The sequence below is a fragment of the Harpia harpyja genome, chromosome 3 (genome assembly GCF_026419915.1).
Source record: "Harpia harpyja isolate bHarHar1 chromosome 3, bHarHar1 primary haplotype, whole genome shotgun sequence".
Taxonomy (NCBI): domain Eukaryota; kingdom Metazoa; phylum Chordata; class Aves; order Accipitriformes; family Accipitridae; genus Harpia; species Harpia harpyja.
Window position 1 is genome coordinate 28,082,854 of NC_068942.1, and position 13,225 is coordinate 28,096,078.

The following is a 13,225-nucleotide window of genomic DNA, read 5'->3' on the forward strand; positions in this document are numbered from 1 at the left end:
GTTGTTGGGGTCGGTCTCCATGGCGGCGCGGCGCCCGCCCCCGTTAAAAATCCCCGCCTCGGCGGGGCGGGTACGCTGCTGCTGACGGGAGCGAAGATGGCGGCGGCCGCCTCCGACCTGCTGACGGGATGGTGCCTCTTCGGCCTGGCGCTGCTGGTGAGAGGCGGCTCTGCCCCGGGCGCGCACCCCTGCTCTCCCCTTCCTTTCGCTCCCTCCGTGGGGCCGGCGGGATCCCCGCCTTCCCCTCCGCTAGCCCGGGCCGGCTGCTTCTTCCCCCTCGGTTCCCCCTCGGCCCCTCGCTGTTCCAGCTCTCGGCTTCCCGCCTGGCCTCCGCCGAGCGAGGCCTGGGCCTCACCACCCCTCTGCCCCGGCAGCGAGCGTTTCCCCGCAGCTCCCGCCGGTGCCTCGGCGGCGGTGCCGGGCACGGCAGAGCCCAGGGCCGCGGGCGCGGGGCTGTCTTGCCTCCCTTGCCTTGTGTTTTAGCCCGTTTCGCGTGTGAGTGCTGCTCTTGTCGTTGCTCCAGTCGCTCTTGCCGAGGGTACAAAGGGCGCGTTGTCTGCCGTGAGCGTAACACTGATGTTCAGGGCTCGGGTGGGAAGAGGGTGGGTGCTGCGCCAGTTATCAGTGCCAAGGTACAGGGTCTAACTTCAGCTTTCTGACAACCTTATTGTGCAACTGTTTTTCCCTGTGTATTTCAGGCTATTCTGATCTTCTGCTGGGTTTATGTGCGCAAGTATCAGAGTCGGCGGGAAAGCGAAGTGATTTCTACCATAACGGCTATCTTTGCGTTGGCAGTTGCTCTTATCTCATCAGCGCTCCTACCAGTGGACATCTTTTTGGTTTCGTATATGAAAAATCAAAATGGTACATTTAAGGTATGGACTCTTAAAAATGTTAATTGCCTCTCCAAAAGAAGCACTTGTGATGAAAGAGGATGCTCTTGGGTTGTCTTAAGTGTTTAAAACCAGTGCTAATACCTGTTCTAGTGCCTGAGCTTTTTTGAAAGCTGAGAACTAGTACTGTGAATACAACACTGAGCTCTGTTTGTTACTTGAACTGGATTTCAGTTTTCATTTCTATTATTTATTTTTGATATTCTACTGATTTCCAAAGTCTCATTCCTTCTATTGTGCTAAAAGGAGTGTGTATACTATCCTGAAGGTATAAATAAATCTCTTAAATGTTGCTTTTTAGTACATCATAATGGGGCATTGCAGAATGGAATTTGTTGCTACTTTGTTCAGAAACAGACTGTATTGCCCATTTGTAGTTGAAGATTATTTTGCTTGTCTTTTTTTGCCAGCATTGTCTTATTCTGGTATTGAAACATTAAGACTTACAAAGATTTATAGTGTTAATCTACCTATAATGTAGAGCCTGAGTTAATATCCATTTTTTTAAAGAGGGGAAGCTGGAAAAACCCTTGGGGTAGGGAAATACAGTAGTATCTCTTCCTCACTGATACTGCCTTAACTGAACTACTGTTTTTATAAACTTAAACTGGACGGGGTTGCTGTGCAAAATGAGCTCTAAAATGAGATGAGTACTCACTGTAGCCTGCTCTAAGCATTACTTGAGTAAGAGTTCTTACCAATGCTTAAAGCATTGGCCTTTTTAATTTTCAAGGAGGGCTCTTGAGGGTAGTGACCCATTGTTGTTGTGAGGACACTACCATTAACAACAGGTTAAACTGGAGCATATTAATAATTTGAGTAACAGCTTACTTTGGTTTGGAGCATACCTGGATCTATAGCAAAAGATATGATCCTGAAACAAATGAGGGAGCGGGCAGAGAGTAAATGCCTGCGCACTAGATAGACTCAAAACCTATATTTCCTTCTAGCCTTACTTCCAGAGGAAAACCTAGGTCCTGCCAGACCCTTGATAACACTTCAGAACTAGCTTGCAGCCAATACAGTGGCTTTTGGCTGGTGCTTGTGTAAATGGCAGTAATAAGAAGCCTTTAGAATTGAGCTGTGATGTGATTTTTGTCATGTTTATCCTTCAGTGGTAATACAGGATAAATTAAGCTATTGTTCAATGTTATTGTTAAAAGTTTGTATCTTCAGACCTTGTTTGTTCAGAATTAGAATACATCTAGAAGATGGAAGAGACCTTTCATGTGTCACTATACTAGCAGTTCAATGAGAATAATACTGAGTATTAAGAAATATATTGAGCCTGACTAGCTAGAGAAATAAGAATGATGTAACCAGGTCCAGCTGAAAAATGCACGTCTCCAGGGGACTAAGCAGAATTTCCTGTTGCAAAGGAGACCTATTTTGTTAATGTATGCTTTCTCTGATTTGAGGAATCTGTGAGAACAGGAGGCAAAATGTTTTCATGCAGTTGCTACAGTCTTATTTAAGGAAATGCGATGAATAGAAGCAAAATTACTGTACTTAAAATACTGTTTTTCTTGAGTTGGATTTCTTTGTTAACGGCCACATACTGTGATGTGATGGGGTGGATAGATTTGTTTAGAAACTGTACCTGAAAGCAAGCTTTCATGCTTGTGGTAAAGCTTCTGTTTCTTTAAAGTACCCTTTTGCCTATGTTTCTGAGGCTTCTTGGTCCTGCTTAGTTCCTAATGTTTGTAGATGCTGCTGATGGCCTGCTGAAACCAAATTGCTCCATGCTGCCTTACAGAAGAATTCTTCCTTTTCTTTTAAGGCTCTGCTGAACAAGTTTCTAGCTTTGTAGCAATAACATGAGATCTTCTGATATTATTACACTTGATCCAACAGAAGTGTTGAAATTGTGATACAGAAATATCAATGTGGCCATCCTGATAAAGTTGAGTGGATCTGGGTCCCTTGGAACATACAAACCTATATGTAGACACACAGCTTTATTGATTTGATAATTTCAATTTAGGAGTAATGGCAAGTTAGGAGGTTGACAGCATCTTACTGTGAGATCTTCATGAATTGTTAAAGCTTTTAACACTCTTCTGAGTAACATGTGCTTCTTTTCTGCTACTGCTTCAGAAGTAGGACAGACTGGATTGGGTTCAGAATATTTCCAAGAGACCACTGCCCTTCCTCTGGAGCATTCTTTCAAACCCAGCGCCTCCAAGGCCCTCTATCTGATGCTGGGGTCTGAAGGACTATGACTGGCAAGGATCCTTTGTTTTGGATGGCCAGAGTGAGTTAAGTCTTCACTAGATTGCTCTTAGTGAATTTTTGAGGCAGATCCAGGTAGCAGATGTGGATAATATTCTCTGTAGATAAATCATTAGTTCATCAAAAAACATTCCAACTGGATGATTTCAGAGCTTATGCCAAAAGAGTAGTGGCAGTTATCCAGATGCTAGGTAAACAATTTTTTTTGCTGTACGTACTTTTCTCCTCTACCTCCCAACTATAATTCCCAGTATCAGTGTTAGAGAGATGAGAAAGTCAAGGGTGCTCAACTTACAAGGAAGAGGTACTATATGTGGACTTTCAGTTATTTTAATGCATCTGACCCTACTATCAACTTGTAGATATTCTTGAGGTTTTTCTGTGAACAAACTGTAGCAAACTCGGGGAGAAGCTTGTTATACTAATATCAGAGGTTAAATTGAAGGCATAGTCTGATGTTCCAAGGTGTCTTCCTTGACAAGGGACATGCGCTATACCTTGGTCAGCCTGTGTTAACCTTGAGGTTTTGTCCATTCCAACAGGACTGTTAAACTTAACATACTGTTTATACATCTTTCAATTAAGACGAGTTTCTCTTTACTATAAACAAGTAGCTTGTGGCATTTGGGACCTGTTGGTGTCTCTCACCATCTTTTGTGAGACTTATCAAATATTACCTTAAAGCATTTACTGTGAGTGAATTAAGCAATTTTGGTATTAGAAGGTTTTGCACAGTAGCTGTGTAGTCCTTTAGGAAAGGAGCAGTGGTGCATTGGATTTGGGTGGTCATTATTCCAATGTACAATAGAATTCATTGCAACACTGCTTTTTCTGGAAGCTGAGATTACTTTGATTCATAGCGCTGTTAAGTAGGAAAGCAGGCTTTTGGTTCTAGTACTAATCAAAAGAACTTGAGTATTACCTTGTAAGTGAAGTCCTGATAATATTCACCAGCACCACTTGTATCTTGAAGGTTTTGGCTGTTCGCATTGACAGTGCTTTAGTTTGTGCAATGGACTTCAAATACTTCTAGTTGGGTCTGATCTGTTTGATCTGAAAACTTGTTTGATTTATAACAAGCACTTAGGAACAGAAGACTTCACCCTAGCTTGAAGACTTAAGATTGCTGCTGGAACCCTGACCTACAAGTCTCATAAATATTTAAAACATAGTTGATGGTGTCTTGCAGCAGTAAGACTGAAACAAGGATGTTATCATCACCGTGCTGTCTTTTTTTTTATTATTATTCTATTGTTGATGCAGCAGAAGGAGGGGGATGAGAACTTTTCTTTTTGAAATGTATGGATTCTTGCTACAATATGAAGTCAAAAGCCAGTTGCATTTCTTTCAGTCTCCTTAGACTGAACACCTCACAAACCTTGGGTCCGTCTGAGCTGTTAAAAGCCAATTGTCTCCTTAATGATTCAAGGAGTAGCATCTGTTTAACGGGAGATCTTTTTGGCAGACCAATCTATTAAGATTTTTTGCATCTTGGGGGAAACTCATTATGTAGCTGCTCAGAATACAGAACCACTAGACATGTCAAATTTTTTTTTTTATTCTAGAAAGGTGTTAGCTGAGAAATCATTATCAACTGAGACCATGCTTCCTGTCCTGAGTAGGAATTACTACTTGTGAAGTAACAATACTTGGCCAAAATATTAATGGTAGCCAGATGTAGCTGAGATGTATGTTTCTGGATGTTACTCTCCATCTGGCAGTCAAAATCCTGGCTGTGTCCCATTTTGGAGGTAGCAAGCTGGAAAATCTGAGATCTGGTTAGGAAATTTCTTTATATCTAACCATGCTATGACCCATTCTCCAGTCTTTGGTATTGTATCTTCATTTCGTTAGCTAAGCTTTGGGAGAGGCTAATCAGCAGAATGATGGCTTCATCTACATTTGATGAAACATCATAGGTACTGAAATCTGGAATGTTACACCACTTTAAGCTTTATTAAGGTACATTTGCGGAGAATGGGAGCTCTCTTCAGTGGGTACTCAAGAAATTCTTGCAGGGTCCAGCAGTGACAGAAATGTCCCCTTTAACAGGTACAAAAGAATGAAATTCATGGCCATTCCTCACCAAAAAGTGGGGAAGGTCGAAAATGTCAGATTAGCTTGTATTGCTTTTGTTTGGGAAAGTTATCTGCACAGTTTGAATAGTACTGTTCTCTTGAAATATGTTAACAGAAGTCACTAACTGGACACAGTTGCTGGGAGAAGGAAGACTCTGCTCAAGGATTACTGGGGGAAGCAAGTGTTCTTCATAATTAATTTTCTATGAATGTAATTATTAATCTTTTGAGGGAGTTTTGCTTTGGCTTTAGTATTTAGGTGAACTGAAAGTGTCTTAAACTGCCTTTTTTATATCCTGATTTACATAGCAACATTTTACTAATATATTTATTTTTTATGCTTCTAACTGTGTTTAAATTTCCTGAATCCTTCAACATGGCTTGTATTAAGGAATACCTAAGAATAATAGCTTAATGCAGGCCATCATAGTTGTTGCATGTATCCTAGCAATTTGTTGATTCCCTTACCTGTCAATACAAGCAATGTTACAGGTATTTTAAAGGTGATATGATGTATGATTGCTAAACTGCATGGAACAGAATGAAGTACAGCAGAACGGTGTAGATGTTAAGAGAATTTGTGGTCACGCTTTCGCATTTTAAACTGCTGTTGAAGGCAGCAATGAATTCGCACCTTCCTAATCTATTGTGCTTCTAACGTATTTGCTGTATATATTGTAAGCTTGGGCCATAGTGGGTGGAGAAGATGACAGACTAAATCTAGAGGCTGTCCAGATGAGTTCTCAACTGACTCCTGGATGTCCAGTAAATTCATATACCTATCAACTTGATATATCAGCACTGCTGTTGAGGTAGCAGTGCTTCTCGCTTTTGACAAGACAGTGCTGCTGTCACTAGCTTTTGAAACGGGTCAGATGAACTGGTTATTGCTTTTGAGTTGCTGATGACATATGCATATGGATAATTTGCCAGTAAGAACAGGGATTTTTACCTCCTTTGGTTGTGTCAATGTGGGGCTTCCGCAGCTGACTGAAAGCTGGCATAATAGATATGGCATACTATTAAATTGGCTTGCATTACAGATTCTTCGTGTGCAGAGTACTGTGTAGTTTTTAAATTCAGGCACATGTACGCAATGGTGAAATGCACACATCTTTGTCTTTACATCTTTTAATGTAAGATGATATCTCAATATTTTAATATGCTGTAATGTAAGTTCTCTAGTATATTACTCTGGTCCTGTGCACAACTTAATTTGAGCAACAAAATGAAAAGCAATTAGAGTGTTTTAAAGTTCTACATCTGTATCCTGTTATAAATCATATGTTATTAATGCTTTTCTGGAGTTGGAGGAGAAGCAGGTTTTTGGCAGTGAAGCCCTGTTGTATTTCAATTACTAGCTAGCTCTTCCTGTAAAGTGCTGTGCCACTTAAACTTCAAGTCATACTGTTGCTTTTCTTGCTCATTTTTGGTTGGTGTGGGCTTTGAATGTCTCTGTTGCTCATAGGAGAGACCTTTTTCAAATACTTACTTGGAAGTAAATAGTGCCACCTGTTCAGCTGAGTCTTGCTTTTCCCTTAGGCATAATTAAAGCAATGCATTTCCTTAATTTTTAACACTAGGCAATTTAAACCCTTTAATATTCTGTGTATGTATTCTTATTATGATCCAGTTCTTTCGTGGTGTATTTTCATTCAAATGCCTAGAAATTTTTCAGTTGAAATGCTGTTGGGCTTGAGCCTGACAGTCTTCAAAGATTAGACTTATTGTGTACTTGACAGATACTTAAGGTGTTTCTTCTGTCCCTCTTGCTAAAATATTTTTCATCCTTTCTTTTTGCCGATTAGATGACAAAATGCTTGTATACTTTTCTACTCAAATTCCAGTTGGATGATAATCTAATTTATTTCAGACAGTGAACTTCAAAAGCTTAATGTAAAGTGGCCTGCTGGAAGTCTTAATATATTAACATGAAGGAAGGTGGTGCTGATTTTTCTGAGATAATAGAAGAATGAAGAGTTTATGGTATGTCATCAAGCCCATATTCCATGACAGTTTAGGCAGTTCTGAGAGAACTGGTAAAGCAAGTGTTGAAGTTCTTTAAGTCTTATCATGTGCAGTCTTTAAGGAGTATGCTCACTTGCAGTTTTCCCATGCTTTGTATTAGTGCATGCATCTTTACAACAACTGAAAGGGCCTGAGCTTACTAGTTTGAAAAGAGCCTACACATAGAAATTGAAAGGAGCTTTGACAGTACTGGATCTTTTCTTTTCTTACCAATTCAGTTATGTTGCTGTGTCTCCAAAATCGCTATCTTTTGAAGAATTTTGCTTCTGGAAAACTTTCTTGATCTTGACTACATGTAAATTGGATCCCACAAGACTTGAATGATTCTGCAATATGTTTAAGCTGTACAGGCAGGCCTGTACCTCTGGATTCAATCCCTGAGTTTGGCTGGCAAAGATGATGTTAGAAAATATTTAGCTTTCTTAAACCAATAGTTCTTCTTGAGGAGAAGAAAAAAGGGATGGGGGCAAGAACTGGACTTAAGCCTTCTGGCTGGGTGCAGTTACCAATGTAGCTAGAGCTGTATTTTCACTTCCAGTCTCTGAATGGTTCCCCAGACTGAGTAACGCAGTTCTGAAAAAGATCAACTTTTGCTCTTGTTCAAATAAGGGATATCAATGCTGTTACATTTGGGGAGTTGTAGGATCTAAATCCCAATATGTTTGGATGGGTGTCCTGCAGTTCTATGGTAAGATTTGAGATATATTACTCTACAAATTTTGATTAAGAATTATGGCATCTTGATCAGCATGTGGCTTTTTGGATAGGAACTTCAGGAAAACAGTCTGCCCTTTGGTATTATGTGAAGAGCTTCAGTGCTTAGGCCAGAGACTCAAGACTGGCATACAGTTAGTGTCTAAGATCTGCTACTCTGCATAGTATCAACTAATACTATAACTTTTTTCTAATACCTGGTTTAGGGTACTGTTTTCTGAAGCTAATTTGAATATTCATGTGATTCAAGTTGTGGTCAAACTAAAAAGGAAAGGATCATACTTCTGAAAAAGGAGGTGATGGCTTAAACTGGGTGGATAACTAATAAAAGTGTGTAAGCTACAACTGAGCATAATAAAAAGCTATTTGCCATTCTTATGTACTGTTGCATCTGTATATATAAATTTTAGTCATAGCTATTCTGTGATAGAAATGCTGTGCACATTGTGTGTACTGTGTCCAGCTCTGTGGCCCACAGTGCAAGGAAGACATAGAGCTGTTAGAACAGGACTAAAAGAATGGTCAGAGGGCTGGAGCACCTCTCCTATGAAGAAAGGCAGAGAGAGTTGGGGTTCTTTAGCCTGGAGGAGAGAAGGCTCCAGGGAGACCTTATTGCAGCCTGTCAATATACGAAGAGGCTTATGATAAAGGCGGAGAAACACTTTTGATCAGGGCCTGTAACGACAGGACAAGGGGCAACAGTTTTAAACTGGAAGAGGGTGGATTTAGGTTGGACATAAAGAAGAAATTTCCTTCTGGTGAGGGTGGTGAGGCACTGGAACAGGTTGCCCAGAGAAGCTGTGGTTGCCCCATCCCTGGCAGTGTTCAAGGCCAGGTTGGATGGGTCTTTGAGCAACCTGGTCTGGTGGAAGGTGTCCCTGCCCATGGCAGGGGGGTTGGAACTAGATGATCTTTGAAAGTCCCTTCCAACCCAAACCATTCTGTGATGATATTGAGACCCTGTTATCAAGATACTGTGGGAATTGGCACAACACACTTGAGAGCTGGCAAAACTACTCTATGTTCTTTCTGGTCTATAAAATCTTCCCTTTGTGAAACTGTCCTATGCTTATTCCTGTATGCCCAGTCATCTGCACCTTTGCTAGCACTCTGCAGCCAGTAATTTTTTAGAAGTAGCATTTTTTTATATCTCTCTATGTATTTGTGTTTTTTAATTAGTGATTCTCTTGTAGTGTTGCCACATATAGTAGTAACTATAGGAAGTGAAGTGCTGTAGAGATTCTCAGAAGAATATGGGTGTTTATGTACTAGTCATAGCTAGACCTAGATGCTTGAAAAATAGATGTGTGATACCTTAGAAAGGGCCATCTGTACAAAATTAATTTTTCTTCCTAATTCAAAGTCCTGACAAAGCAAATTCTGCTTATCAAATTTGACTCTGCCCTTTCTATTGAGTTATGTCTAGAAACATTTTTATCTTGATTATCTGACTTTTCTTTCTAGAAGGTGTTCCCAAACTCTAGTTTGTGGTGCCGTTTCTGTGACTGAAATTCAGTAATGTGGATATCAGCCTGAACTGGGATTTTGGGGCTGCTCTTTAGTAATTCCCAGGGTCAACCTTGCTGATTAAAAAAAAAAAAAAAGAGCTTTTTTGATTGAGAGGTATTGACTTCAATTGACTTGATTGGGTCCCTCCATTAATGCTTTGCACATGCATATTTTCTGAAGAGTTGCAAAGCAGATGTAAATGTGTTGATTATAAAATTAAATCCAATGCATCCAACTACAGGGCTGGGCAGCTTGTACAGTTCAGTTGTCTGTGTAGTCAAACAAAAAACATTTTCATAAAAATAGGTGTTTGGAGTGCCACTTAAATGCTAAATACAGAACAAAATTAAGTTGTTAGTTGCTAAAAATGATATTCACTAATAATTTTAGTTCAGTTGTGCACTGACAATATAATGTATGGTAACTAAAGATTCTTAATCTGAAAAAAGAGCTTTGAGGCTAACAGCCAAAGTGAGTATAAGCAGCAGGGATACTACTGTAGTGTCTGTCCCCTGAAATGCAGCACATTTCTTAATCGTCTTTTGTTAGGTGAATTAGCTCTAACTTAAATTCCAACACTTAAGGGACAAACTGGGTGCTTAATGCTTTTCTTTAGGCATTTGATATGAGCAGTTTTTTCAGTTCTATAAGAATGCTATTGAATGAAGTGTTCTTTTGTTTCATTTGATGTTAAATGCTTATATTTTTTATTACTAGGACTGGGCTGATGCTAATGTTTCAAGACAAATTGAAGATACTGTACTTTATGGATACTACAGTAAGTGTTTTTAACTTCTAAATTTTTTTCAATTAATAGGACCTTTAAGTGAAGGCATGAAGTTTTTAAGAGTCATACTGGATTGTCCATTTTTGTTTAAACATTAGTCTTACATTTAGTGCCCTTCAGTGAGTTTTTTTTACATTCAAGAATCCCCTAAAAATGCAAATACACTGAAGGTCAATCCATGAAAAGGCTAATGGCTTCTGCCATATAATCTACTGTTAGCCTGTTCCCTGTGTGTTTATTTAGAGATCCATTAATGGAAACACCTGGTTTTGCTGTAATTTTTATGGCACTTAACACATGCAGCAGTGTGAAACTTGCCTACTGTGTATAAAGTTCAGGCAACTGTGAGTGTAACACTTGTTTTAAGTGTTCAGATTCAGCAGCTATCATATTCAAAGAAAGAGCTACTGTAAAGGAGCATAAAGGAGGTGAATCAAGAGTGGTATGCCTAAACAAAACTGAAGCAAAAAATTAACTGAAACCAAATCTAATAAATAACTGTTCATCAAACCTAAATCTATGTGTAGTTTTAGATATGTTTTAGTTGTCCTTATGAAAAGTTCTATGGCTAATGCATGTGTGTGAGAGGTAGCTATAGAAGAGTGATGCTTATCACAGTTTGAGTGAAATGCCTGCTGCCGTCAATGATACGAACTCAGAGGTAGCTGCCTGCTTTTGGTCATGTGTCCTAAGACTTGAAGGTTTTTTTCTCTTGGAAGACTATGGATTGGTTCTTTTGAACATGTCTTTTTAGATCAGGAAATAATTGGTTCTAAATAGTAGACTCTTTTTTTTTTTTTTAAGTTACAGAACACTTATTGCCTGCCAGTGATAGTAACAGAAACTAGAATGTGCAGTTTCATGCTGAGTGAAGCCTAAAGCCAAAAGTAGTAAGAAACTTCTGTTTTCAAAAAGGAACTTTTCAGATAACAGTTTATCTTCCACAGAGATTCTTCACTATAGAATAGTGGAATTGCTTTGTATTTGCTTTCTACTCTTGTTAGGTTGCTAACTAAGGTCTTGTTTAACAGCCCAAGCATTTCACAACTCCTAATGTGGAATGGTCTTCAAACTCTTCTGTGGACCACTTCATAGATTTGTGAGACTGGATGTATTTCCATAAAAAGTTTTGGGCTAACTGAGTCTATTTTTAAAGCAAGATGTCTCCTGGTAAATCCTGAACTCATTTTTGGAATAGATTTGAGCTTAAACCTGAAAAACTGCCTTTGTTTTTGACCTATCTGGACAGGTGTACCTGAAATACTGTAGGACTAATGTTTTATTTCATAGCATATCCTCCAGATGGTGGTAGAGATTTAAAGATGGTTTTAAAAGTATTTTTCTTATGTGATCTTAATTTGAGGAATTGATGCAAATTTTTATAACTAGAGCTACATTGAACTGAACAATAATAGGTAACTTATTTTTTTAGAAGTCTCCATCATTCCTATGTAAAAACCACAACTTAATGCCTCTTTCTGCATGAGCAGAACTGAAATCTCCTTTTGTACTTAAGGACATGAATACCAGTACTTTCTTATCTGTTCTGAAAAATGCAGTGGTAACTATACAATCTTACTTGTCTGCTGTAGCTCTATTGGCAACTTACAGTATGAATAATTGGTACACTTAAGTCACTTTCCTTCAATCCAAGTCACTTCTAATTGTAGCAAGAATTTCAAAGCTGTGGTTTAACTGATGTTTTAGAATATTAAGGATTATTTTAATACCTGTATTGCAATTTACTGAGAAAGCTGTCACAATGTAGAAAAGCTTTTTTTTTTTTTTCCCTTACAAAGTCATTAGTCCCCATGAGCAATGTTCTGTGTCTCATACCCAGCTGGTTTCTTGGCTAGACTGATAAAAAAGTAGGATGGCTTTGTACTGGTAGAGTGATAAATGAGGTAACTTTCAGAATGAAGCTTGAAATAATTGTATTTTTGAAGTGGGACTTCAATAGCCTAAAAGCTTTACTTAGGAAACCAGTCTACTGATTGCTTTGAAGCTATAGTGGCTTAGTGTGTTAATTCTCATAAAACCAACTGTAGTAGAATGTGTCTGCCAGTACTTGAGTGATTGAAGAATGATCAGCAGTTGGCAGATGCTCTAAAACAGCATGTCAGCTTGTGTTTGGAAGGAAAACCCTTTTCAGAAAGGGTTATAGCTGGAAACTGTCCAAAGGCAGTTTCCTCTGTACCACAGAGAGTCAGGCTGAAACAATTGACAGTAACCTGGAACTGTGTTCTGTAGCTCTTCTTCCCCTAGTAAGTAAATCCTACCTGTTGGAGTCAGCTTGATGTTCAGTGTCCTTTTGTAAAGTTTTGTGAATGGTGAAAGGATGCCATCAGTAGATCCCAGTCTTCCTCTGAGGTATACTGAGATGTCTTGACCTGCATATGTTAAGTGTCTCCCAAGTATAGTGTGGCAAGGACTGTCTGCTAAATTCTATGGGCATCTCTTAGGGTGTGCTTTAAAGTCTCTGCTAAACTTCTGATTTTCCATTTCTTTTTTCTTAAATAGAAGTATTTTCTTAAGTCGGCAATAGTTATTGTATGGTGGTTCCTAGGTTATAAAAGTTCTTGAGTAAGAATTTATCCAATTGGTGTAACTTGGATGATTTTTGCGTGGAGCTTTGTCTGCTTACTGCAAGTGTTTGATACTGAGTCACTGACACAAAGACTTGGGTTTCTAGAAATTAGGTGCAAGTCAAATGTGGCTACATGTTTTCAGTGTCTGGCCTTAGACGTGCTAAATACTGTAGAAGACTTGCATAGCTGTACTTGACAAATACTGTGGAGTTACATCTATAGAAACACTCTCCTAATAAGTGTGACTGGTTTTTTTTTTTTGAGCAGTGATGTACCAGAACATAAATTGAAAGTCTGTTATAGTATTGACAGTTACTGTGGTGAATTGCTTTAACTGTCCTGCTTCAAACAAGTGTCTTATGATGACTTGAAATTCACTACTGTTCTGTATACCTT

At 39.1% G+C, this 13,225-nt stretch overlaps 1 protein-coding gene across 1 annotated transcript in view; it reads left to right on the plus strand.

Annotated features, from left to right (window-relative positions):
* The first annotated feature begins 19 nt into the window (after positions 1 to 19).
* LMBRD1 (LMBR1 domain containing 1) overlaps positions 20 to 13,225 on the plus strand; it is an 85,020-nt gene continuing 71,814 nt past the window's right edge. The window contains exons 1-3 of the mRNA XM_052781802.1: positions 20 to 156; positions 699 to 875; positions 10,172 to 10,232. Of these exons, the coding sequence (XP_052637762.1) occupies positions 97 to 156; positions 699 to 875; positions 10,172 to 10,232 (298 nt within the window). The 5' untranslated portion in view covers positions 20 to 96. The remainder of the gene's footprint in view (positions 157 to 698; positions 876 to 10,171; positions 10,233 to 13,225) is intronic.